Source organism: Panicum hallii, chromosome 1 (assembly GCF_002211085.1).
Source record: "Panicum hallii strain FIL2 chromosome 1, PHallii_v3.1, whole genome shotgun sequence".
In the NCBI taxonomy this organism is placed as follows: domain Eukaryota; kingdom Viridiplantae; phylum Streptophyta; class Magnoliopsida; order Poales; family Poaceae; genus Panicum; species Panicum hallii.
In genome coordinates this window covers 1,996,557-2,024,533 of record NC_038042.1, presented here as the reverse complement: position 1 = coordinate 2,024,533, position 27,977 = coordinate 1,996,557, and the positions used below count along the sequence as shown (strand labels likewise).

At 46.7% G+C, this 27,977-nt stretch overlaps 3 protein-coding genes across 3 annotated transcripts; 1 reads left to right on the top strand and 2 right to left on the bottom strand.

Annotated features, from left to right (window-relative positions):
- Positions 1–201: 201 nt before the first annotated feature.
- LOC112899384 (protein NLP3-like) lies at positions 202–4,054 on the top strand. The gene is made up of 5 exons (XM_025967832.1): positions 202–528; positions 628–1,196; positions 1,399–1,443; positions 1,543–2,452; positions 2,609–4,054. Exons 1-5 carry the CDS (start codon positions 435–437, stop codon positions 3,253–3,255), a joined length of 2,265 nt encoding a protein of 754 aa, XP_025823617.1. The 5' UTR covers positions 202–434; the 3' UTR covers positions 3,256–4,054.
- Positions 4,055–7,702: 3,648 nt separating this feature from the next.
- On the bottom strand, positions 7,703–11,631 carry LOC112889582 (protein PTST, chloroplastic-like). The gene is made up of 9 exons (XM_025956337.1): positions 11,374–11,631; positions 10,777–10,814; positions 10,289–10,595; positions 9,491–9,580; positions 9,128–9,196; positions 8,525–8,630; positions 8,352–8,440; positions 8,095–8,207; positions 7,703–8,018 (listed from the first exon to the last, which is right to left on the bottom strand). The coding sequence occupies exons 2-9, from the start codon at positions 10,803–10,805 to the stop codon at positions 7,916–7,918; spliced, it is 906 nt and encodes a 301-aa protein (XP_025812122.1). The 5' UTR covers positions 10,806–10,814; positions 11,374–11,631; the 3' UTR covers positions 7,703–7,915.
- Positions 11,632–11,911: 280 nt separating this feature from the next.
- On the bottom strand, positions 11,912–14,089 carry LOC112873709. Its single transcript, XM_025936735.1, has 3 exons — positions 13,963–14,089; positions 12,724–13,171; positions 11,912–12,607 (listed from the first exon to the last, which is right to left on the bottom strand). Exons 1-3 carry the CDS (start codon positions 13,968–13,970, stop codon positions 12,479–12,481), a joined length of 585 nt encoding a protein of 194 aa, XP_025792520.1. The 5' UTR covers positions 13,971–14,089; the 3' UTR covers positions 11,912–12,478.
- Between the last annotated feature and the right edge of the window lie 13,888 nt (positions 14,090–27,977).

Below are 27,977 nucleotides of genomic sequence, written 5' to 3'. Positions count from 1 at the left end.
AAGGCAAAAGATATCCAAAAAGATTTTCTCATGGTGCTTCACTCCAGCACCCAACGCGAGACTGAACAAGATGCAATTTGCAAAAGTCCAAAGCTGCAGGGCATGAAGATAAGCTAGTTTAATCACCCACGGATTAGTTAAAGCAGCGGCTTAACCCCATGTCCCCATCCCCGATCCAAACCCAATCCCCCCACCCGGGCATCACCCCGCCATCCCGAGGCCTCAGGCACCCGGCCGTAATATTCGTGGATCCCCAATCCGCGCGGGGGGCTCCGATGGCGGCCCGCCAGCTGGCGCCACTAGCGAGTAAACAAAGCCGGAAGGCGACGCTGACCTGCGCCGATATGGGGTGGTGGTTGAGTTGATTGGAGTGTAGGATTTGGGAAGCTGCGGCTCGACATTGCTGCGGACCTGCGGTGGAGGTGGATCGCTGCATGGTGATGGAGATGGACGCGGACATGGATGGGGTAATCCAGCGGTTCGACCACCGACTCGACCGCGACGGCGGCAGCCGGGGGACCGATGCATGTGAGCGTTTCCGGTGCTTGCTGTTGTGTATCGGTCGGTGTCCGGGAGAACGCCTGCCTGATCGTGGCTGTTTCCGTGGATCCGTGCGTGGGCGTGCAGGTGGGAGTGATCGTGATCGGAGCAGGGGCGGCAGCGGCGGAGGAGGAGGAGAAGGAGCGGAGGGGAAGGAGGAAGTCGGCGGCGGCGGCGCGGTGAAGGAGCGGATCGCGCGGGCGCTGAGGATCTACAAGGAGGCGGCGGCGGGGGACGGTGGCGGCGCGCTGGTGCAGGTGTGGGCGCCGGTGCGGGACGGGGGCCGCCGCGTGCTGGCCACGCGGGACCAGCCCTTCGTTCTGGCGGCGCCGCAGTGCCACCGCCTGTTCCAGTACCGGACCGTCTCGCTCACGCACGCGTTCCCCGTCGGCGGCGCCGGCGTGCCCGGGGAGCGCGGCCTGCCGGGGCGGGTGTTCGACGCCGGCGCCCCCGAGTGGACGCCCAACGTGCAGTACTACGGCACCGGTGAGTACGCGCGCATCAGCTACGCGCTCATCTACGACATCCAGGCCGCCCTCGCGCTGCCCATCCTCGACCCCGGCACGGGCTCCTGCGTCGCCGTCGTCGAGCTGGTCACCACCTCGCCCAGGCTCCGCTTCGCCGCCGAGGTCGACAAGCTCTCCAAGGCCCTCCAGGTGACCTTTACTACTCTGCTCCAACTCTCGATCTGCACATCGACCTTGCTAGTTGCTTCGGCAAGATGCAACACTATTTCATGAACAGTGCAAGCCTCACAAGAATCAAAGCGATCGAATGGCACAATTTCCTTTGAAGTTTCTGAAAATTACGACCTGCTTTCCAAACATTTGTTTACTGTTTCTACCAAATGCAATGCAGGCAGTGGCGTTGAGGGGTTCAGAGATCTGCCGCCCTGCAGCCGAGGTGCGAATGGGTGCGATCACATGAAATGCACAATCAGAAACATTTGATGTCACGATCATGCCTGTTCATCTGCTGATCCAATCCAGTGCCATTTCCCAGGTTTCCGACGACGAGGCGGCTCAGCTGGCCATGTCCGAGGTCTCAGACATCTTGACCACAGTGGGTGAAGCTCACAAGCTGCCATTGGCGCAGGCCTGGGTCAGATGCAAGCGCTGCAGCACCAGCACGGAGCACGCCTCCCTGATGGCAGCCGGCACGCCGTACTACCTCGCCGACGCAGACCAAAGCCTCATCGGCTTCCGCGAGGCCTGCGTCGAGCACCACCTGCGTCCCGGCCGGGGCGGGCTCGTCGAGGAGGCGGCCGCGGCGCGCGGGCCCCGCTTCTGCGCCGACGTCACCAAGTACTCCATGGACGCGTACCCGCTCGCGCACCACGCGCGCTTCTGCGGTCTCGCCGGCTGCCTCGCCGTGTGTGTGCAGCTGCGCCGCGACAACAACGACAACGGGTCCATGGATGACGGCAGCCGAGAACAGTGCGTGCTGGAGTTCTTCGTCCCGCCGGACTGCAGAGAAGGCGCGGCGCAGAAGGCGGCGGCGGACGCCGTCGCGGCCACGGTCACGGAACGCTTTGGCAATGCCCATCTGAAGGCGATCGATATAAGCGGCTTGCAGGATTTGGCTTTTGAGATCGTTGCAGACGGCGAGTGTGTGCTACGGCCTGATCGTGTGGTCATGGCTGATGCCCCTGAGGTTGAGCTAAACGATCATGGAGGAGGAGATGAGAGGGATTCAGATGAGGAGGGTCTACATCTGGCATCAGCTGTGGGTGCTGCAGACATTGAAGCACCCAAGATGAACAATGATGATGAAAATGGAGGCGAGGATCCAAGATCACAAGTTGGTGAGAAGAAAAAGAAGGCAAAAAGAAAGGGTGAAAAAACTGTCAGCTTGGAGGTACTGCAGCTGTACTTCTCAGGGAGCCTGAAAGATGCAGCGAGAAGTCTTGGCGGTAAGGCAATTTTTTTTATCTCAATAACAACTATGAATTCGCCGATTATTTAAGCGCAAATATGCATTGCCCTGAACATTAACATGAACGGTGTTTATGACTGAATGTTGAATCATGAGTCAGGTACTCAAGTAACATGTCTCTATTCTTGTGCAGTTTGTCCGACAACGATGAAGCGCATCTGCAGGCAGCACGGCATCTCCAGATGGCCATTCCGCAAGATCTCCAAGGCGAACCGTTCCCTCGACAAGATCAAGCGCGTCTTTGAATCGGTGCCAGGCTCAACAAACCCCATGGCCGCTTCTACTCCGGCTGCTGCTGTTTCTCACCAAGCTCCAGCTGCGGCTACTGCTCGCGGTGGCCATGCCCTGCCGTGCCTATCAAGTGCTCTGGGAGTGACCTCCTCCCAAGGCTCATGCCAAGCGCCTCCTCCTCCCAAGGACGCCGCACTGCGCACGCCCTTGCACGGCGTGGACGCCGGCGTGGTGACGGTCAAGGCCAGCTACAGAGGGGACATCATCAGGTTCAGGGTGCCAAGCTCTGCAGGCGTAGCGACGGTGAAGGGGGAGGTGGCCAAGAGGCTGGGGCTGGAGGCCAGCGAGTTCGATGTCAAGTACCTGGACGATGACAACGAGTGGGTGCTCTTGTCCTGCGACGACGACTTCCAGGAGTGCCTCGAGGTCGTTCCGGCTTTGTCAGGAGCGTCGTCATTGTCTGGCTCCGCATTGGCTCAGCCGGTGGTCAGGCTGATGGTTCAGGAGGTACCGGAAAACCATGGGAGCTCCTGTGGCAGTTCAGAGTAGTCACAGAAAATAGAGCCTTGGCCCTTGGGGCTTAACCAATGTTCCTTACAAGCGTTTGTAGAGCTTTCACTGATCAGAGTCACTACTGGACCTCACGAAAATTCAAGCGAAAAGTTGGAGCATTTCACACTGTTGCAGATGGTATAGACCCAGGGCACAGAAAGAACTAGCCAGTGTGATATAGTAGTATGTGTTACAGTAAAGAACAAACTGATGCAACCGGAGGCTTGCATTTCACAAAATACTGATTTCTGTGAGGCAACCGTACGGTAGCAGAACATACAATAGGTGAAAGGAGGTACACTTCGGCATAGTTTCAGATTTGGTAGAAGAGGAGGGAAATATGCTACTCCACAACAAGAATATTGTTGTGTCACTCCCTCGCTAGCAATGGGGTATTCAGGTGACAATCTCCAGTCCTCAACAACCAAGAACTTGATCTCATACCTTCAGGGGCCACACAATCAGTTTACTCACATGAAGACACGAAAGTTAATTTATGTGAAGAAATAAACTTATCAGCATCTAAAAAACTGGTAAAACTAACCTTTCAGGTTTTAGCTTCAGTCTTCAGAGTTGCAGAGAATATCGCAGAGTCACCTGAATAGTCCATGGACATTGCCTCACCCTGGGACCATCCATAATTTGCACATTCTGACGTGGAAGCATCAAGCATAGATCAGCACAACGTGTAAGAACTAAACAAAAGAGACAATGGGAGCAGTAGCAGACAGCCAGACACATGATAATGTAATGTGAACTTGAAGAGAAATCTAAATATTGCGTGAAATAACTTAAACTTCTGTTCCTATATTTTGAGGAAAAAAATGTTTACCTTAAGCATGCCAACCCAGTATACAGAAAATGCTTACTTCTGGAGTTTGGGCAAGTCCATTGACGCTGGTTTGCCGGAACAAGTTCCTGCTTTGGCTCCAAGCTCCAGAGGCGCAATGGGGGAGAATGCCAGTTAAATGTTCTGAATAAAAGGGAGCGAGGGCGACCAAGAGGTGGCGCCAGTGCCGGCCAAGGACGCACGTCTGGAAGACTGGAAGCCAAGGACGCGTCGGCGGACGTCGTCTGGAAGAGCGGTGAGCCATCGCGAGAGGCGCCATCGATCCGACCCCTTCGTCAGCTGCCGTTCGATGCTCCTGGCCTCCTGGGACGGAGCAGAGCAGAGGAGTGGAGCTCTCGTGATCGGGGAGGGCCTCAGCCAAGGATGGGGCCTTGCCCTTCCGGCTGGAAAGGATCCCAGGGCGGACAGCGATGGCGGCGGCGGCGACCGGCGGTGCCGACCAGACCAAGGAGCTTTATGCAAATATACGCTCGGGTATTTTACAAAAGGACCCCCAATTCGGATTGCGATCCAAATCGGGGGGTTTTCTAAAAATAATTTATCCGGTTTTTACAAAAACACCCCTAATTCGGATCACCCGCCGTTGTCTGTACGCAGCACACGGAGCTTGCGGCCACACTCCTTCTCCGCAGCGGCTTGATGACACTTGATGGCGTCCGAAGCAGCTGCCTTGGCGTCGAGGGCGATCGCCCGCATTTAGCGGGAGACGTCGTCGACGAGGAGGAAGTAGCGCCGGCCTCCAGGAGTAGCTGGTGTGATGGGGCCGCAGAGGCCGCCGTGCACAAGCTCTAGCTTCTCCTTGGCGCGGAAACTCGTCTGGTGTGGGAAGGGGAGGCGCCACTGCTTCACCAACACGCACGTGTCGCAGAACTGCTCCACGTGATCGATGTGCGGCATACCCCGCACCATCTCCTTGGCACAGAGGTGCCCAAAGCGCTCGTGCCACCGGCACACGTCGTCGTTGCGTCGAGCTGCAAGGCAAAGAGGCTGCGCCACCTCAGTGTGGAGGACGTAGAGGCGGTTGCTCCCCCTGCTCACCTTGGCGAGAAGACGGCGACGAGTGTCCCAGATGCGAAGCAGTCCATGCTTGATCACCACGCACAACCCTTTCTCATCCAGCTGTCCCAAACTGATGATCGAGTTCCACAACGCTGGGATACAGTAGACACTGGTGAGCAGCCAGTGCTCGCCGGTCTTGGCGACGAAGGTTTCTGAGTTTCATCGAACATATACTTTGTATATTTCCATACATTATATTGAATTTTCCAGTTAACTTAGATCATGATCCTTTTTGTAACTCATAATTCATGATTGCAATTTTGCAGGTACTTGTATATTTTGCAGGAGATACTGGCCAAGTGGGATCAGCATATCAGGGCCGTCGAAATGACCTACAGCATGTTGCTGTACATGCATGGATCAAGCATTCGTTCCCATGAATCGCAAGACGCCCATCTACGTGCTAGGGCTCCGCCTGTGGCGCGAGCTCCGAGAAGATCCGGGAGGGGCTCACCGAGGCGGTGAAGCAAAGAGGAGGCGAGGACGATGAACTGGTAGCTGCTGTGAACAAGATGCTGGCGGAGCTTGGCGCAGACGTTCCGCGTCTGTTCTTCCCAGCCGGTGTGCTGCATGTAACAGGCCCATAGGCAGGCGCAGGACCGCAGGACGGTGAATACATAGATGATTTATATTAACCTTGTCTTGACAAGGGAGATTTCCTGATTACCGTTTCATCAATTAAACAATAGTGATGCTCCTTTCTTTACTCGTACTTGCAGTCACGTACGTGCGAGTACATTTAACACAAGAAATTTAGAAACCATCCATAATGAAATGGCAAATAAACCACACTAGTTTATTTACAAACACAAATATCACACGTTTAATAACCCAAAAAAAAAGAATAAGAAACCTTTCATGATGATATTGCAAACAACACAACGAGCAAAGAAGAAGTAAATAAATAGGCGGCACATAATTGTTTCTTACGGTGCTCAATAATTATTATTATTTTTTGATAAGCTTTGGGTAGGGTACGGGTAGAAATCATCTAGTACCCATTAGGCGAAGGGTTATTAGGGCTGAAGCCTCGACGTCTCGCGGCGGCGGCGGCGGCTCTCGCAGTGACTACTGACTCGGCGGTGGCCGGTGGGGGAACTGTAGGTTCTCAAGGACTGAAGCGAGGAACCGGCGAGGACCAGGCGATCGACGAACTGTCGACGAGCGGAGGCGCGAGGAACCGGCGACGAGCTCACGGGTTATTACTCGCTACCCCAATCGCGTTCTGGAATTAGTATCAAGTCTGTGATGAGTAGTTTCTTCTTCTTCTTTTGGGGGGCAGGGCATGATGTGAAAGCGTTAATCTGTTCTTCACTTGGATCGTTTCGATCTGTTGGGAAAATCTTAAACTAGCATCGTTTCATCTTTGTCTGCGAGTTCTCTTTGTTAAACTGGTCCTGAATTGCGAACGAAAGCCCAGGCACATTGGCCTCGGATTTTCCCAATCATCCAATGTTTTTCTGAGTGTGGATTTCGTAGTTGATGAGGTTTGCGAATTTCATCAAACATATAGTTTCCAAATTTACGTACACTGATCTTCCAATTAACTTAGATCATGATCCTATGATCCTATTCGTAACTCACAACTCATGATCGCGATTCTGCAGGCATAAGATGGAGAAAATTGAGAAATCACGGGAAGAACAGCAGTTGGAAAACAAAACAAAGGCAAGCCCACTGGTCGGCGCGGTTTGAAGCCAGAGCGTTTCAAGCACAGGCTGCACCCCGAATTCGTCGCCGGAGCATGCAAGATGGCGACGTAGGCCATCAGCGAATTCTACGCTCACGGCAGCACAACCATGTTGCTTGAGATGCTGCACAGGTTGATCATCACCTCACCTCTCTGCCCTAATTCTCCCTTTCCTCCTGTCTTCCCAGCTGATCATAATCGGATACCCAATTCCTGTTGAGGCGACAGGAACGCTACTATATGGTCCTCTACAAGAAGGGTGCCGAGCTGTACTCGGCGATGGAGGCCGCCATGGCCTCTGAAGTGCAGAGTCTCTGGAGGGCTGTGGAGGCCGCCGCCGCACCGGCGGACGGCGGCGCGGCGTTCTTGGAGGAGCTGCTGGCCAGGTGGAATCAGCACGCCGAGGCCGTCAAGATGACCCAGGACATGTTGGCGTACATGGACGTGACGTTCGTCCCCGCCAATCGCAAGACGCCCATTCGGGAGCTGGGGCTCCGCCTTTGGCGCGACCAGCTGACCAGCTCCGAAGAGGTCCGGGAGAGGTTCACCGAGGCGGTGAAGCGAAGAGGAGGCGAGGACGAACTGGTGGCTGCTGTGAGCAAGATGCTGACAGAGCTTGGTCCGGACGTTCCGGGTCTTTTCTTTCAAAGCGTATAGTTTTTGTTAGCTTAAGCAGAAGAGTGGATTGTGCCACATGAAACTAGTGCTCAATCAAGGATAATATCAAAAAAGAAAACGATGAAAAATAGGGTCCTATAGTACGAATAATCAGGGAACTTTTCATAATGATGAAAGTTTTGTCTTTGTTCTATGAGATTTGTTACTTTGTAGTGCTCAAGGTAATGTTGAATATAACCACTAGATATGAAAAGGAAATCTTGAATGCCAAATATTCAACATACATCTGGACTCTGGAGGCTTGCATTTCACAAAACATTTGAGTTCTGTGAGGCAACCGCACGGTAGCAACATATTACAGGGGAAAGAAGGGATGGGGATACACTTCGGCATTGTTTCAGATCTACCGAATTACTAAGATGCTAGAAGAGAAAATTCTGCTACTCCACGACGAGAATATTGTTCTGTGTCATTCCCTCGCCAGCCATGGGGTATTCAGGTGACAATCTCCACTCCCCATCAACCAAGAACTTGATCTCATACCTTCACGGGGCACACGATGAGTTTATTTACGTGAAGAGACGAAACTGTTCAGCATGGAAAAACTGATAAAACTAACCTTCCAGGTCTTAGCTTCAGAGTTGCAGAGAATCTTCCATAGTCACCTGAATACTCCATGGACATTGTCTCACCTTGGGACCACCCGTCGAATGAGCCCATAATTTGCACATTCTGATGTGGAAACATACATCAGCAGGCTTGTAAGAACTAAAGAAAAGATGCCAAGGGGACAATAGCAGACACATGACAATATAACGTGAAGTTGAACAAAAATTCCTATATATAGCTGTGATATAACAAGTAAAAAATGTTTACCTCAGCCATGCCAACCCAGTATACAGAAACTTCTTGGGGCTTTAAAGAGTCAACATCCTTTATCTGTTCCATAACCTTACCATGAACAGCTGCAGGGAGCAAATATAATTTGTCACCAAATTTTCCAATGTTGATTCAACTTGAAGCATTGCATGCTCCTTGTTATAACTTACCTTCTAATCTGGAGAGAAGAAGAGATTGAATATATTTTCCGTTTATCTTCCTAGACCCTAATGGAACATCAAAATTAGCAATCTCTTCGGCTAGGCCAACCAGAGCCTGTTGACATCAATGAAAGAGTTGATGTACGAAAGTATAAACATTTTCTCGAGTAAAAACATAACCAATAATGTGCATCCCCTAAATCCTCATCGTACAAGATTTGAATGAAACCAGTAAAGGAAATATTACGTTAGGCCCAGTTCTAAAGACGACAAACGCAGGATACTATAATATTCTCATCTCCCTTAGTGGCAACAACAGCAAATATTATTTGAGTTTGATATAATTATGGGAAATATTTCTATGCCACAATCAGATTTTCATACAGAATCTAAAGAAATGAGGGAAGCTGACTGATCAGTCAAAAGAAAACATTAGTAGATTTTCTTATGGATGATCAGGGACAGCACAGTTTTGCTAACATTCAAATATATGCCAGACAAAAAAAAGCCCAAAAACTTTTACATACAGGTCTACATCTTGATGCATACAGAGTTAAACATCAAGTGTAATCATTAAAAAATAGAAAGAAGAAAAATGCAGCAAGAGCTAACCTGCAGTTCTAGTTCCAAAGCAGCAAGTTCACTCTTGAACTTTATGACTGCATCATCCTTTAGTTGCAACTGTAGAACATAAAATCGAGTTAACATTATGCAAATTTGACATAGCACCTACTTTATACTCTTTCAATAAAAATAATCACTAATACATGATCAAAGCAAATCAACTGTATCTTGCTGACCACCTCATGATAGCAAAAACATGCTATATTCATTAAATGTCTCGATGCTATTCAACAGAGTAAGAAATTGAGCAGACGTTGGCCATTTATACGGCAGCTTAGTATTTGGGATACTAAAAAGTAGGAAGAACTATGCAGTCTACTGAACTATTTAGAAGAGAACACTAAAAAAAACCTGTCTCTTGAGGAACCGGTTATATTGATTTGCTTCGCTGAGCCTTCTCAAAAGCTTACTTCGTTCTGAGTCAGCCAGAAGAGACTTCAACTGCAAAATTACAAAAAAAAAGGAGACAGGAAAATTAGGATTCACGATTTTCGAACTAGAAATTAAATTCAACATCCTGGTCTTGTTCTTTATTCAACTGAAGCTACAAATTTATAATTCAATCGACAAACAAATGAGTGCTGCAAGAAAACGTTTTTCTTTACCTAATCGGTAATCTAGAATGGACTGCATTAATTATCAAGACTATAAGGAGATTAGCTTAATCTAGATGGTGAGTCATGAATTGCACTGGGAACCAGGTTTAATGATTATTCCATTATTATTATAGCAATCCCAGTGACTTTTAAATTAAATATGTCAAACAGGGAAGAACCACATAGTCATAGGCATCATAGAGATGTTATTTTCTCTCATGTTAACTGCTGCACATCAAGCCTCCAATTGAAATGTAAAAGATGCGCATGCAAGCAACACAGAAATAAATATAAGAAGTTAAAAACTTTATGCTTGAATCTTAATAGTAGAAAAATATATAGTATAGCCATCTTAAGTGGTAGAAGAAAAATCTGGATTGACCATTCAGAAATGAGAATGTGTCTGTTTTCAGTACTGTGTTGAGAATCTGTTGCCATACTCTATGTACATTTCTTGTTCTGAATGCAATGATGCGCAAATCTCCTGCATATTCAAGAAAAAAAAGGTACTGCATTTGATAAGTGAAAAAGATAATGTTTGAGTTCAACATACCTCATCAGAGCTCAGCTTTTCAGAAAGCAGATTTTCAGATGCATCACCATCGGTAGTCTGCTCCGATGAAGATGATGTTGAGTCGGAGGGTGCAGGGCCATCTTCTAAGTTCAAACTTGCTGCAAAGAATCTCCAGCGTGAATGTCTTCCAATAATTGGTCTCATGGGATATACCATAGCAGTGGACTTGTGCCGTTGACTGAAGTTTGTCAAACTGGGGGCATAGCAGCAAATCCTTCTGGGAACCCATTGGTTTTCAGACACCAACTTACTTGAACATACGAAGTTGTGCTCTTTCCCCACATTTCTTGAGAAAAAAATTATGACGTGTTAAAATTAACGGGTAAGAAAAATGGAACAATCTTATCAGGTTCAATGCAAGATGAGAATGTACTACTTTACCAAATTAAGATCAGGTAAAGGAGACCCCCAAAATTGGAAATCAGGTAAAGAACCATTTAAACAACAGGATCACAGGAGCAGCTTACCTTGCAAAACTTGTTGTTAAGCATTCCATAACGTTGCCCTGAGAAAGGAAAAAGAAAGATAACTTGTTAAGAAATGGGTATATAGTTTCCGATAAAAAACCCCACTGCGTCATTACACAAGAGGAATTGTTGCGACAAACAATTGTTGAAAACATTCGGTTACATCTTCATCTGAAATTATGAGCTAACTAAACTAGACGACATTGCACTGCCACTGGGTCCCCATGTACGGCACTAAAGGCACCAATCTGATGGTCGAAAATGCTACTGATGCTTGCTTGACACCAATACATAAACCTCAACGACTAGGCCAATTGAATAAATCATCAGACATAACAATAGGACTATACACTCCAAAAAACTGTAACTAGCATGAGCTTCGCGGCAATTGCAGGAGGAACTGTAAACCTGAATGATTGAGTGAACGGGAAACAAACTAAATGCGACAGCTTGCCCCCTTTGCGTAAACCGTATCCCAATCCTAGCTAAAAGAAAAACAACAACGGGAAATCCAGTAGAATCCAATACATTTGAGTAGCAAACATGCCTCATCAATCAGCTCGAGCAACTCCCCGGGGGATTCGAACGAAATCGTACCTGAAACCACCGCGGCGAATGCGAGATGCAAGGGGGCTGCCTGAAGCTGGAACCTGGAGCCCTGGATACCGGACGCGGAGTGAGGGGCGGGGAGGGCCTAGCTGGGGCGGCGGGAGAGGACGCGGCGGGGGGTAGGCGAGGAGCTCGTGGCCGTCGGCGCGGTCGTCTTCGTTCGCGGCCACAATTTTCCGCTGCTGCTTTCGCCTTCCGACTCTGGACGAGGGGGCAGCAGCGGCCAGTGGGTTGGGTTCACCGCCTCAGGATGGTGGGGCCGCGGTGTCGGTGAGAGGAGGCTGAAATGGACACAGTGCCCTGTCCCCCACGCTAGCTAGATTGTACACGTGCGCTTTCACGCCATCCTCTTCTTTGTCCCTGATGTGCTGACGTGTAAACATTCGAATTCTTTTTTCGTAGCTATCAAAGATTCCCAAGGGAAAAGGGTAAAACCAGGCATGGGCTTCGTTTTCGTTCCATTCGAAGGAAAACCATAGGATGCAAGCTACACAAGCAATGAAGCAAAGCAACACATAGATCTCGTGCAATCCACTCTTGGGTTGCGTTTGGTTCCCACACATGAAAAGTTCATGTCGCATCCAGCACAAGCTGCGTAGCCTCCAGCTAAACATCAATGCTGACGCTTGCCTGCACTCAGGCTCATGCCGATCTTGTAAGTAAATTAAAGACAGGCTCTCATCAGAGTTGAGAGCACAAAATGAATGGTTCATCTGGCCACACTGAACGCCGTGGAAGCCAGCACCAACCAACGGTCGCTATTACCTGCTGACAGGCGATGGATAGATTGACAGTACAACTGTACAAGAACAGAGAGACTGCATGCCGTACAAGATCCCTGACTTCCAAATTACCAGAAGAGCTCAGCTGTAGATCTTACGGTAAAAATGGCGCAGCTGGAAGCATGGTGGGACAGAAGACTTTACAACCGAAAACATCCGTGTCCCAACAAGGCAAGACATTGGTCTTTGCTGCCTCTGCCCCAGGTCCTCTCCAGGATGATCGTACCCCGTACGGCCGTAAGAACTTCGCACCCACTCTACTTTAGAGGAGGCACACCCAATCTTGGCGATGAAGATGTAGCTGAGCACAGTCATTTATCTTGCAGGTTGGCGGCGAAGGCGCCTTTCGGCGACCTCTCGACGCCCCAATGCTGACGCCTCGGGGTGCCATTTTCCTGACGCACGGCTTCAGCAGAGTGGCCATACCCATCAGCTTCACACTGGCATACAAGTTCGATCAGGTAAAGAAGATCGTCACAGGAAGCATTGCAACTGACCACAACCCATCAACTTCACTCACGACTAGGATCGAAAAGGGCTTCGATCACGTACTTACCAAGTGAGAAAGCATGTCGATGGTGAGATCCACGTCGAACTCCTGGAGCTTCAGCGCGTCGACGATGAAGTCGGCGGAGACATTCGGGAACATGTGGGAGAGGTACGCCACCACACTGGGCGGGTGAATATCCGGATCGCTCCCCAAACATTCTGACGGATCGAACAGTGCGCCGTCAGCGGCGTCTCCTTTCAGGGAGGACTCGCCGGAGATGCTGAGCTTCGCCAGGCTCTCAGCGTAGAAATCCAAGGAGAGCGAGTCCGGGAGGTCGTACTCGGCGGATCTGTCGGCGGTCTCGGTCTTCTCAGCTTCACCTGATGGCTTCTCGGATGAGCAGGTCCTTTGATTCAAGCTCTCTGCTGCAGAGCTGGTCATGGAGGAAGGCACGAACGGAGCGGCATATGGGTTCAGCTGAAAACCCCAGTCCATCTTTCGCGAGTCAGCACACCTGTTAAATGTGCAAGGAAACGTCAGTGCAAATGAATTTTCACGAACAAGAAGCCGCGGTTGTTTTGGAACGGTTGAACTCTGCAAAATTCATTCAAACACACAAACAAAGTTCGTTCGTAATACATTGGTTTTCATAACACAGGCAGTCATGAGTGGCGGCTCATCAGGCCCTATACTGAATTTGTTGCACTTGATCAAGCTTTACATTCTTTTCTGCAATTCCTGATGTGTGGACCATTTTCAATTGCTAGTAACGTGCAGATTTAATTCACTATTAAAATTGCTGGCAAACAACCGCGACGATTTGTTTCGTACTCTGGCACAACCATGTGGTCATGTGGATACAGAAATGAAGCTCGACTTGAACTAGACGAGCCCAAATCGTGACGAAACACGAGCCCGTATCACACCCTAAATTCAGGAAAAAAAAATACAGGCATCTAGCTCGATGGATAATAGACCGAGTGTCCTGTCTCTCCAGGCCCTATAAACTGAATTTGCTGTACTTGATCAAGCTTTACATTCTTTTCAGCAATTCCTGATGTGTGGACCATTTTCAATTGCCAGTAACGTGCAGATTTAATTTACTACTAAAAATCAGAAGAAAAAAAACAACCGCGACAATTTGTTTCATATTCCAGAACAACCATGTGGATACAGAAACGAAGCTCGACTTGAACAAGACGAGCCTAAATCGTGACGAAATACGAGCCCGAATCACACCGGCCGCCGACGAGGAAGAGAGCGCGAGGCCGGCGTGTGCGCACGCGGGAGGGGAAACGGACGCACCTCGACATGACGGCGGTGTCGCGTCGTGGAGCGTGGGCGGCGGCGGCGGCGCTGCGGGTTCGATTTCTTCGCTTCGTCGGGAAGGAGCCGTCGAGGCCGAGGCCGAGGACGACGACGAGCTAATAAAGCGGGGGAGGTGGGCCCCGCGGGGTGTCAAGGGGAAGGAAACGGCCGCGGCGTCGTCTGGACGGCCGGAGATGGGCGCGCGTCGCGGATGGACGGCTGGATGGCGTCGGCTCAAGCTGGCCTGCGGCTATTAATGGGGAGTTTTTTCGAGGGGCGAACAGGGGGGTGCGCGTGCCCTTTTTTGGCTGAAATGAAAATTAGCAAGCTCCACCATTTTTGGCCTGGCGGTACTGGGAATGAAATGGCTTCTTACACGACTCATTTGTCCCCACAAGTAGCTAGACTGTCGTCTCAACCTCTCCAGGTCTGGTATATTGTTTCACTTCACAAGCAGCGGTAGTTTTGCAGACAAGCACAGTTGGACAACCTGTAGAGGTAGAGGTTGCTCCATCTGACGGAAGGCAAAAGCACTCGCTCATCCACTTCTGGAAAAGGGACACGTGTCCTAGAATACAACTACGTTTAGATTTTTTCAAAGTTAAACTTTTCAATTTTAACCATAATAGCAAAATAATTATAGAGACTTGTCGGAGGAAATCTCCAGCCGGGTGGCAGATTGCACTCGCCTAATCCTAGTTTAGGAAGAGTTTGGGAGAGACCTAGGAGCGCTTGATCAAAGGGCGGATGAACACGGGAAGGACACGAGGATTTAGAGTGGTTCGGACCGCCGGAGCGTAACACCCTACGTCCATTTGAGTGTTGTATTGCTTGAAAGATTGTTGGGCTTGGAAAGAGCCTGAGAGAGCCTTATGGATTTAGAAGTTATCGTTCTAACGAGTGCACTCTCCCTTTTACAGGCTCAAGGGGAGTGCGTACACTATGCGGGACCCCGACAGGTGGGCCCGGCAACTGGAGCCTGCAATACGAGAGATATATAATCTTCTTCTCCAGCTCCTTTCTGTAGTCCTCTCGATCGAGAAGTTGATGTGCGTATCTATAGCCAGGATATGGTCTTGTGCTGCTTTACCGGCACAGTACCTGCTGTCGGTGTTCACACAGTGGAGGACGTGCGGTCACTGTTAGGCTAGAACCCTCTGATAGGTGAAGGGGCTGCGCTGACCCGCCACGCCGTCGCCTCCGCGTGCACTGTGGTAGTGCACGCCTCAGCTCTCCTGCAGCAGACCATCACCACCCCTTGCTCACGCGCGCGGCGCAGTGAGTTAACTGTACGCCGCTTGCCCGTGCACAGTGCACAGTGATGCGACGCGCCGCCTTAGAAACAGGCGGGCTTACCGTGGTGTCAGCATATCTGCCCAGCGTGTCAGTGGGCAGGCCATGCCCTGTCTTGGGCACGCGCAGTCCACCTACCCGCATTTAATGCGGTCGTTGGGCTGGCGCCCCACGGGAGGCCTTCTGCCACGGGCACGTGACAGGGTTGGCCCTGCAGCCGCCTCCCAGGCAGCTTGAGGCGGCACGTGGCAGCGCCGGACCCCTTCCCGGGGAAAAGGGAGGTCCGGGACCCCTGAAAGTACGCCTAGAGGGGGGGTGAATAGGCGATCGTTGCTTAAAACCTGCACACAAGAATTCAGTCCGAGGCTGCCTGGCGGACCGTCCGCTGGGACTGTCCGCTGGGCACTTCCAATGTCCGCTGGGACGTCTCGGGTAAGAAATGTAACCGATTGAAAACTAAAACTTGTATACAAAATCTATTTGAATAGAAATGCTCTAATACAAGTTAGGAACACTAAATGCGGAAGCAATCTAGCACAAGATAGGTATACAAGTAGATCGGGCAAGAATACTACACGGAGGTACAAAAAGCAAGTATAACAAATGTGCAAGAGATGATGTGATGTAATCAAACACAAGAGACACAAGATTTTTCACCCGAGGTTCGAATCCACTCAAGGATTCTACGTCCCCGTTGAGGAGTCCACAAAGGACCGGGTTTCTCTCAACCCTTTCCTCTCTCAAGCAACCACAAAGGTCAAACTTGAGCTTTTCACTAGCAACAAGGGTAATACAAACTTCTCAATCCAACCACACCACGAGTTGGTTGTTCTTGAGCACCTCTAACCGTCTAGGAGCCAAGCTCCAAGAGTAATAGATGTGGAAAGCGATGGAGAATGCCAAGAGATGCCCAAGAGAGGTGAATCTCTTGGGGAGAGCTTGAATCTTGCTTGGATCTTGCTCAAACCCAACCCTAGACCAAGGATTTGGAGTGGAGAAGCTAGGGTTTTACTTTGGGGAGCTTTGGAGTGCTTAGAATGTGCTTGAGGCTCAGCTTATGCAATTTTGACCGATGGTTTTTCGTTGGGGGTCGAAGGGGTATATATAGAGCCTCTCTAAAAACTAGCCGTTAGGCTGTTTTTAGTGTCCTGGCGGACTGTCCGCCAGGCCTGGCGGACTGTCCGCCAGGAACACTCGGGTTTGCAATCTTCTGTTCAAGGCATGGGTTCCGGATTTGGTTTATTTGTGTTCTACCACATACTTTCCACATCCCCCTTGATAGTACGGTATACCTAGACTCAAGAAAATATAAAACAAAGAATTATCTTCGCTTAAACCACATTTCTTGAACCGGTACCGTTCTCCAATTTTAACGAATCGTCGGAATTGGTTCTTCTTCTTTTCTCCTTTTTGGTTTCTTTGACCCCTGCTCATTATTCTCAATTGAAACATTAGATACACATTTAGGTTGTTATAAATCACCAAAATAGGTCATTAGGCCTAGATGCACTTTCAATCTCCCCCTTTTTGGTGATTGATGACAACCTAAATGAATCAATAAAAACAATGAATTCAATAGAGCTTGAGGAAATAAATATGTGATGAGCTCCCCCTAAATCCATGCATCCACAAGATATTCATGAACTCCATTTCATAATGAGCAAACCAAATAAAGTCAAAGCATCATGATGGGATAAAACCAAGATTAGATAAACAAGGATAAGCAATAGGTTCACAATCATAGCATAGCATCATCCATAAATAGGTTATTACAACCCAACTTAGTTCAAATACGAGATAAGCAATAAACACATAGTCTCACATACATCCAAATATCCAAATAAGTTTTTGACGACACTCAAGCTCACCATGAGTCTAAGAACACATGCTAGGATACAATCTTCTCCCCCTTTGGCATCAAGCACCAAAAAGAGAAAAGACAAACGGAAGCTAGGAGCAGCAATAACTCATCATCTAAAGAGACCATGTTAACCAATTCGATTCAAACGATCAAGAGAATCTAAGATTTTCACAAACAAGGAATACATTATTTTGAAAATCATTTTGTTGTTAAAAGGTTTACCACTAGACAAGCAAGTGTGCAACACTTTATTCCAAAATTCTAGAATCAATGATGTTTAGCTCATTCCTTAATGCACAAAATCTTTTCTCATCTAAGGGTTTGGTGAAGATATCGGCAACTTGGTCATTTGTTCTCACATGAGAGATTTCTATATCTCCTTTAAGGTTATGATCTCTCAAGAAATGATGCCGGATATCTATGTGTTTGGTTCTAGAATGCTCACAAGGATTTTCGGCTATTTTAATGGCACTCTCATTGTCACATAGGAGTGGAATACGATTCAAGGTGTAACCGTAATCCTTTAGAGTTTGTCGCATCCACAAAAGTTGAGCACAACAATGTGCGGCTGCAACATACTCCGCTTCGGCCGTGGAAAGAGCAACGGAATTTTGTTTCTTGGATGACCATGATACAAGGGATTTACCCAAAAATTGGCAAGTCCCGGATGTGCTTTTCCTATCAATTTTGCATCCGGCATAATCCGCATCGGAATAGCCAACTAGTTTGAAATTTGAACCTTTTGGGTACCAAAGACCTAGGTGAGATGTATGAACTAAATATCTCATGATTCTTTTAACAGCTCTCAAATGGCATTCCTTAGGATTTGATTGAAATCTTGCACATAAACAAACGCTAAGCATAATATCGGGCCTAGATGCACAAAGGTAAAGTAATGAGCCAATCATGGATCGATATACCTTTTGATCCACGGATTTACCTCCAATATCAAGATCAAGATGTCCATTTGTGCCCATGGGGGTCTTGATTGGCTTTGCATTCTCCATGTTAAACTTCTTGAGTATGTCATGTGTGTACTTGGTTTGGCATAGGAATGTCCCTTCCTTGAGTTGCTTGACTTGAAATCCTAGGAAGAAGTTCAACTCTCCCATCATAGACATCTCAAATCGCTTGACCATTGTTTGACTAAACTCATCACAACAACCTTTGTTAGTAGAACCAAATATGATGTCATCAACATATATTTGGCAAACAAATAAATCATTACCAACTTTTCTAGTGAATAAGGTAGAGTCGGCTTTACCAATTTTAAAACCATTTTCAATAAGAAAATCCCTAAGGCATTCATACCATGCTCTAGGTGCTTGCTTAAGCCCATAGAGCGCCTTATGGAGTTTGTAAACATGGTTAGGATACGCTTCTTCCTCAAACCCCGGTGGTTGCTCTACATATACCTCTTCCTTGATTGGGCCATTCAAGAATGCACTTTTGACATCCATTTGATAGAGCTTAAAATTATGGTGAGTAGCATAGGCAACAAGAATACGAATTGACTCAAGCCTAGCTACGGGAGCAAAAGTTTGATCAAAATCCAAACCTTCAACTTGTGAGTAACCTTTTGCCACAAGTCGTGCTTTATTTCTTGTCACCACACCATTTTCATCTTGTTTGTTGCGGAACACCCATTTGGTTCCAACAACATTTTGCTTGGGTCGCTCCACCAATGACCACACTTCATTTCTTTTGAAGTTGTTGAGTTCCTCTTGCATGGCCATTACCCAATCCGCATCTTGTAGAGCATCTTCCACCTTAAGAGGTTCAAGAAAAGAAACAAAGGAGTAATGCTCACAAAAAGTAGCAATACGAGAACGAGTAGTTACTCCCTTTGCAATGTCACCAAGAATGTTGTCCACGGGGTGATCTCGTTGAACACTTTGGTGCACTCTAGGATGTGGCACTTGATTTCTTGACTCCTCTTGTTCATCATCTCTCTCTTCTTCATCTTGTTCAACACTTCCCCCTTGATCATTGCCATCTCCTTGATGATCATCATCTTGAGTTGGAGGAGATGCCTTGGTTGAAGATTGTTGACCTTGATCATTGCTTGATTCTTGAGAACGTACATCTCCAATTGACATGTTCCTTAAAGCTTCAATTGGAGCTTCTTCATCATCTAGTTCATCAAGATCAACTTGCTCTCCTTGAGAGCCATTAGTCTCATCAAACACCACATCACATGAGATTTCAACACATCCGGAGATTTTGTTGAATACTCGATATGCACGTGAGTTTGAATCATAACCAAGTAAAAAACCTTCCATAGCTTTAGGAGCAAACTTAGAGTTCTTAGCTTTCTTGTTGAGAATATAACATTTGCTCCCAAAAACTCTAAAATATGAAACATTGGGTTTGTTACCGGTGAGAAGCTCATAGGAAGTTTTCTTTAGTAGACGATGAAGATAAAGTCGGTTGATGGCATGACAAGCGGTATTGACCGCTTCCGCCCAAAACCGGTCGGAAGTCTTGTACTCATCAAGCATTGTTCTTGCCATCTCAATGAGCGTGCGGTTCTTCCTCTCCGCCACCCCATTTTGTTGAGGTGCATAGGGAGCGGAGAACTCATGCTTGATTCCTTCTTCATCCAAGTAGTTATCTACTTGAGTGTTCTTGAACTCACTCCCGTTGTCGCTTCTAATCTTCTTGATCCTTAAGTTGAACTCGTTTTGAGCTCTCCTTAAGAATTTCTTGAGAACCCCTTGAGTTTCACTTTTATCATGCAAAAAGAATACCCAAGTGAAACGTGTATAATCATCAACAATGACTAAGCCATATTTGTTACCGCCGATGCTTATGTAGGCAATAGGACCAAACAAATCCATATGAAGTAGTTCCAATGGTCTACTTGTTGTCATGATGTTCTTGGTGGGATGGCTAGATCCAACTTGCTTTCCTGCTTGACATGCTCCACAAGGCCTATCTTTCTCAAATACAACATTTGTTAGTCCTACGACATGACCACCTTTTAGGAGCTTGTGAAGATTTCTCATACCAACATGGGCTAGGCGGCGATGCCACAACCAACCCATGTTGGATTTTGCAATTAAGCATGTATCAAGTTGAGCTTTATCTTTAGTGAAGTCCACTATATAAAGCTTTCCCTTTAATACACCCTTAAACGCAACCGAGCCATCACTTCTCCTATAGACGGTCACTCCTTCATCGGTAAACATACAATTGTAACCCATGTTACAAAGTTGCGACACGGATAGCAAGTTGTAATCTAGGGTTTCAACAAGAAAAACTTTTGAAATGAAGTGCTCGGAAGATATAGCAATGTTACCGAAACCCAATACTCTTCCTTGGCTATTGTCACCAAAAGAGATTAAGTCGGTAGGGTCGTCGTTCTCTTCATAAGTTGAAAACATGCTTCTTTCTCCGGTCATGTGGTTAGTGCATCCACTATCAATGATCCACTTTGATCCACCGGAGGCATAGCCCTGCAAAACAGATTTAGACTTTGTTTTTAGGTACCCAAACTTGCTTGGGTCCTCTTACATTAGTCACAAGTGATTTGGGCACCCACACACAAGTCTTTGGACTCTTGTGGTGTGGCCCAACATATTTAGCAAACACTCTTCCAAACTTGTTTCTCATAATCACATAAGATGCATTAAAGTCATAGAAATGATTAGTAGGAAGCTTTGATGCATTGGAAGAAGTGAGGCGAAAGGCTGAAATTCTGCCACCCGAGCGTTCCTGGCGGACTGTCCGCTGGGTCCTGGCGGACTGTCCGCCAGGCCTGGCGGACTGTCCGCCAGGCACTCTCAGGTGCCCAGTTCCGGAAGCAATTTTCCCATTTGTTGCTTCCCTTACAAACTTAGGAAACTCATGCCCATTGATCTTGATTCTTGCATTATGCTTTTCAAAACGTTGAAAACCAATACCATCCTTGATGTTGGGGCGTCTTGAGTTCAAGTATGCACCTCTTGCATATTTGAGTTTTTCCTCCTCAAGATCCTTCTTCTTTTGTTGTGCTTCACTTTCTAGGGATGTGATCTTGACTTTCAAGCTTTCAATCAACTTTACGTTAGTAGCACATGCATCAACATCAATATCCTTGCATCTAATGCATGATTGTGCTATGGAGAGACTAGTTGATGAGTCATGTTGAGATGTTGAGGCATTGGACAAGAAAGTGTCAAATTGCAATTCAAAGCTTTTGTTTAAGCAAATAAGTTCATCTTGAAGTGCAACATTTGCACTCTTGAGACTAGTATTAGTCTCCTTGCTTTCCACAAGTTCCTTGTCCAAGGCCTTACATTTTTCTTCTTGCTTAGTTATGAGCTCCTTGAGTTCAAGGTTTCTTTTCTTTTCAATAATGAGCAAGTTTTCTTGTTTCTCAAGAATATCATTCTTCTCATTTAGCTCTTCTATGAGTTCGTTAAACTTAGCAATAGCATTTTTGTCTAGATTCTTGAACATAGCAATCATATCAATATCATTATCATTTTCATTAGAGCTACTAGATGTACTTTCATCATCACTAGTAGTATACTTAGGAGAAGAGCATGGGATGTATTTTACCTTTCTTTTACCTCCCCTTGCCATAAGACAAGTGTGAGTGATGTTTTTCCCATCCTTGAGGTTGGGGAAGAGAGAAGTCTTGTTAAAAGCAAGTGTGGCCACATCTTCTTCATCCGAGTCGGAGCTCTCATCATCGGAGTCCCACTCCTTGCCAAGATGTGCTTCACCACTTTGTTTTTTCTTGAAGAACTTCTTGTCCTTGGTGAAGTATTTCTTCTCCTTCTTATCCTTCTTCTTCTCTTCCTTGTCTTCTTTCTTCTCATATGGGCAATTTGCAATGAAATGCCCACTCTTGCCACAATTGTAGCAATTTCTCTTTGTCCTTCTCTTGGAGCTCTCATGCCTCTTGTTGCTCTTGTAGTTGCGGTTTCTCATCAATTTGTTAAAGTTCTTCATGAGAAGAGCCATGTCATCATCATCAAGACTTGAGCTATCGCTCTCATTGTCACTTGATGAGGACTCTTGGACAACTTTCTTGCTCTTTTCCTTCTTATTTGCCTTGAGGGCAATGTCTTGTCCTCTTGAGGTTGAGGTTCCCTTGGACAAGCTCTTGACATATTTGGCCTCACTTTCCATCATCTCATGGTTGATGATCTTGCCAAGAACTTCTTCCGGTGTCATCCTTTTGTAGTTAGGGCTTTCCCTTATCATGGTACATAAGGTTATGTTTCTCACCGAAAAGGCCCTAATCATCCTCTTGACCACTTCATGGTCGGTCCACTTCTTACTTCCAAGGTTTCTCACTTGATTGATCATCTTCTTGAGCCTTGTGTACATCTCTTGGGGAGTTTCATCATCCAAGATGGCAAACCTCCCAAGTTCTCCTTCAAGCATCTCAATTCTTGCTTTCCGAATACTCTTGGTGCCTTCATGTGCCACTTTGAGAGTATCCCATATCTCTTTTGCACTTTGCAATCCATCCACTTTATCAAATTCCTCTCTACTCAAGGATGAGAGGAGAATGGTTGCGGCTTGAGCATTGCGGTGGAATAATTGTTGCATGGTTGGTCCAAAACTTTCATCATCGCTATCCGGTTGCTCAATACCTACACAAACAATCTCCCAAAGACTAGGGTGAAGAGAAAACAAGTGCCATCTCATGTTAGTCCTCCATTGGGAGTAGTTAGTTCCATCAAAGTGTGGGGGTTTTCCAAGAGAAACGGAAAGAAAATTGTTGTTGGAACTCATGTTATCATAATTGAAAGGAGTGCGAGAGTAATTAGAAGTAACCGATTTCTTCTTCTTCCTTCTCTTGATGTAGATGGACCCTTCATCACTACTTGATGTTGAGGATGAGGATGACTCAATCACTATCCTCTTGCTCTTGCTCTTGCTCTTACTCTTTTTCTTGTGATCTCCACTCTTCTTGGAGCAATCGGATACATCAAACTTGGCGTTGTCGTCTTCCTTGTGTATCTCATCTTCTTTGCCCTTGTTCTTCTCAAGACTCTTGTGTGAATCTTCTCCGGCCATGATCTCCTCGAGTTGTTAGACTCAAATTTGAGGAACCAAGCTCTGATACCACTTGAAAGTACGCCTAGAGGGGGGGTGAATAGGCGATCGTTGCTTAAAACCTGCACACAAGAATTCAGTCCGAGGCTGCCTGGCGGACCGTCCGCTGGGACTGTCCGCTGGGCACTTCCAATGTCCGCTGGGACGTCTCGGGTAAGAAATGTAACCGATTGAAAACTAAAACTTGTATACAAAATCTATTTGAATAGAAATGCTCTAATACAAGTTAGGAACACTAAATGCGGAAGCAATCTAGCACAAGATAGGTATACAAGTAGATCGGGCAAGAATACTACACGGAGGTACAAAAAGCAAGTATAACAAATGTGCAAGAGATGATGTGATGTAATCAAACACAAGAGACACAAGATTTTTCACCCGAGGTTCGAATCCACTCAAGGATTCTACGTCCCCGTTGAGGAGTCCACAAAGGACCGGGTTTCTCTCAACCCTTTCCTCTCTCAAGCAACCACAAAGGTCAAACTTGAGCTTTTCACTAGCAACAAGGGTAATACAAACTTCTCAATCCAACCACACCACGAGTTGGTTGTTCTTGAGCACCTCTAACCGTCTAGGAGCCAAGCTCCAAGAGTAATAGATGTGGAAAGCGATGGAGAATGCCAAGAGATGCCCAAGAGAGGTGAATCTCTTGGGGAGAGCTTGAATCTTGCTTGGATCTTGCTCAAACCCAACCCTAGACCAAGGATTTGGAGTGGAGAAGCTAGGGTTTTACTTTGGGGAGCTTTGGAGTGCTTAGAATGTGCTTGAGGCTCAGCTTATGCAATTTTGACCGATGGTTTTTCGTTGGGGGTCGAAGGGGTATATATAGAGCCTCTCTAAAAACTAGCCGTTAGGCTGTTTTTAGTGTCCTGGCGGACTGTCCGCCAGGCCTGGCGGACTGTCCGCCAGGAACACTCGGGTTTGCAATCTTCTGTTCAAGGCATGGGTTCCGGATTTGGTTTATTTGTGTTCTACCACATACTTTCCACATCCCCCTTGATAGTACGGTATACCTAGACTCAAGAAAATATAAAACAAAGAATTATCTTCGCTTAAACCACATTTCTTGAACCGGTACCGTTCTCCAATTTTAACGAATCGTCGGAATTGGTTCTTCTTCTTTTCTCCTTTTTGGTTTCTTTGACCCCTGCTCATTATTCTCAATTGAAACATTAGATACACATTTAGGTTGTTATAAATCACCAAAATAGGTCATTAGGCCTAGATGCACTTTCAACCCCGAGGCCAGTCCGGATGGACAGGCCCAGAGGGGTCTGGCCCCCACACGTTGCGGCGCCGGACCCCCTGGGGGTTCCGGCCCTGTAGAGGCCAGACCCGAGCACCCTGTCCTCGCGGGCACGTGGAGGCGCCGGACCTATATGAGTACGAGGGGGACGTTCGGAGACCATGATCCCAGCCAGGCCCGAGCCGTATGCCTCGTCACCCATAGGACAAGGACGAGGTCACGTATAACCTTGCGCCCATCTGGTTGGTGACCCTGTCAGACGACTTCCTGTCACAAGGGGCCTGCGGAGAGGCAGACCTCCTCGCAGCGGGCCACCACGACCTTCTGGTCGTTGAGCAGCTCCTTGGCGATGACGGAGGATAGGCGGCCGAGCATGTGGTGGCGTGCGTCCACCACGATGCGCTTGGCGCACACGCCGGAGCCGGACACCATCGCGCCCTTACCTGTGAGGCGGCAGCGACGCGCTAAGGGTCTGGACACCCTAGCAGGAGGTACCTCTGTCCGTATGTACCGACAAGACTAATAACATAAAAATTATGTCAGTAATTGTAACTTATTTTAACCTTTTCTGTTTGTAATAATTTCCTTTAAAGATATTGTTGGTCAAAGCTAAAAAAAAGGTTAACTTTGGAAAAACCTAAACGTAGCTGTATTCTATAGGATGGAGGAAGTATTCCTCTCACTTCTTGCCCTCTACAGTTGAGTCACTGGAACCACATGTCAACTACGCCTAAGTGACCAACACGGAAGTTAAAGGAGCCTGTAGAGGTAAATGTTACCCCATCTGATGAAAGGCAAGAGCACTCATTCATCGACTCTCAAAAAAGTGACGTATTCCTCTGCCTTCTTGCCCTCTGCAGTTGGGACCACGCGTTAGTGACCAGCAAGGAAATCAAAGTCAAAGGAGTCTCGTTCCCAAAAAGATGATGGAGACTGAAAACTGAGTTTAATTTGTTTATAACCAGGCAGATGCAGCCTGTAGTTGGTTCAAGCATAGATCAATATCCCACGTATTCTCACCAGTATCATTTACACCGCTAGTTGTATCCGCAAGGAGGTTTAGGATTAGTAGCAGAGGACAAATGAAATTTGAGGTATGGCAGATATCCCGCTAGATGTCTGGTGTTTACCGCTCTTCCAAATCGAATGACACCGTACCTCTAGCCAGCAGCCACTCTGCTCACTATGCATTAGGATTCCATGCTACATGTTGTGCTGCTACTTAGCTCTTGCTTGGGCTCTCTGCTTTTCGTCGTCTCGCTGCACGGAGTAGTGGGTGTGGGTAATTGCATAAAGTATTGTCATGTGTCCATCTTCTACATTCTTCTTTATCTTTATAACTATCACTCATGCTTATTTAGTTTCTGGATAATTCTATCATGGTAAAATATCTAGTTACAAAAAATTCCTAACTTAGCATGAAGCTTGACAACTTATCTCCCTTGCCGTTTCCAAATTTTTCCAGAACCTTCTCAAGTATGCATTGCTCTCATTCAACATGGTACATAGGGTATCCAATGTAACTCTAAAAGAAAAGTTCCACCTTTGAATCTTGTTGATTTCCTTTTGCTATAAAGTTCATATGACCCTAGCATCTCTCCACATCGACTATTGTTCACAACTTATAATAGCTCTGATAAGTTATATTTAACCTAAGAGTTAACAATTAAAAAATATGGAATAATTAGTAGTAACAACAAATAAAAAAAGTAAATGAACATATTACTACCTCAAACTTTTAAAATTTTTACTATCAATATTTAAAAAAATATTTAGACTGATTACATGCTCTCTCTCTCTCTCTCCATCCCTTATTCCTACACCTTATCTTGGATCCCAGATCCATTTTCTTAAATCTCCCACCCTTTTAATAACGTAACTATTGCCACAAATTAGCAAAGAAAAGTATTAAACAACTCTTGTGTTATTTCTAACATCGTAGCTACCACCAACGTACCACATTCACATCCTCATGGGCCATACTGGTTTTTATTGTACTATATAAATTGTCTAAATGTCGTATATCGTCATAAACCTCCCTGTCAGCTAACCAGAGCAGGACCTATAGTATGCATTCATTCAGATCATGAGTTTTGACAAACACTATATGAACAAGTTCTGACCTCGAGATCAAATATCTATTTCGCAAATCACAATGTTAAACCACATGGAAGATGGTTAATTCACAATAGTGACAATGCATATGTGGAGTCGTTAAGCTACATTTCCATATTTAATTTCAAGATATCTACACCTAATTTTATGCAAATAAATGGTTCTTTTTGTATCCATGCATATTCTGGTTTTTTTGTATATGTGGGCAATGTGACACTAGAAACAATGTGTGTTACGTGTTTTCCTCCTGCATGTTAATATTGCTTCTTTCAGCTGTTGCTCCTACCAACGCAGCCATAGAATAAGAAAAATGATACATAAATAAATCGTTGGTTAGCAATCCAGTAAGCAATGCAACAGATCGATGTGCACGGCTACGAGCACAAACTAACTGGTTGCACGAATTATATACACTACGTTGTGAACTAGCCGGTGCATATATATGCCACATGAACATACTAGCTAGTTCAATTTATTAGCTATAGGAAGTAAGCTCCTATGTACATCAGTGTACGTCAATAATTATGGTTACAGAAACGGAACTCAACTTAGTAAAACTAAAACTGAATTAGTGGCCAAGCAGTTCCAAATTCGTGATGAAATCCCGATCACATCCGAACACACACACACACGCGAATGATGGCTAGTAAAAAACGAGTCCAATTTAGCTACCGGAAGCAAGCTACTAGCCATAGTTACAGAAATAGAGCTCAACTTGCTAGCTAACCAATGAGCTTTCGAGCGATGCCACAAACCAATTGATCGCAAAAAAAAGCACACCAGAACACAGGCGACCTGCGAGGCGGCGACTGTACCTGGAATGGCATCAAGGTGCGGAGGGGAAGAGGGATAGCACGATGATGACGAGCTGTGTGTGGAGATGGGTGAGGGGCGAGGAGGCCGGATCACGATGTGGAGGGCGCCACATAACGGAGGAGATGGGAGAGAGCAGCGCGATAGGGAGGGCGGCGCGAAATGGAGGAGACGGCCGATGAGGAGGGTGGCATGAAACCCTTGGTGCCTGGTCAGCACGGCAGCAGCATGGTCGAGAAGGAGATGGCCGACGAGGCAAGGACACCATGCAAAAGCAAGTGGGGGAGAGTCAGTGGGGTGTTGTTTAGACATAACACGCACGACCAAGACGCGTTCCATCGCAGAAGCGTCGCTTCCCTGTCCGCTTCTTGGACCGTCACTTCAGGGCCCACATCTAGTTGCCAAGTTTTTTTTTTCATTTATGCATTCCCGAGAGCACATGAAGAAGCTAGTTGTGCATGATGTTTTTACAAATTAGAATCACAAGTAGAAAAGGAACATTTTTTTTGTGGCTTCATTGATGACATTTGCAGATCGAAACTGAGATATAGTTGCTTTATTCAGGATAAATTGAAAATAAAGAATCTGACAGTTCAAAATAGCAGAGACAAGGATATGATATTTTTG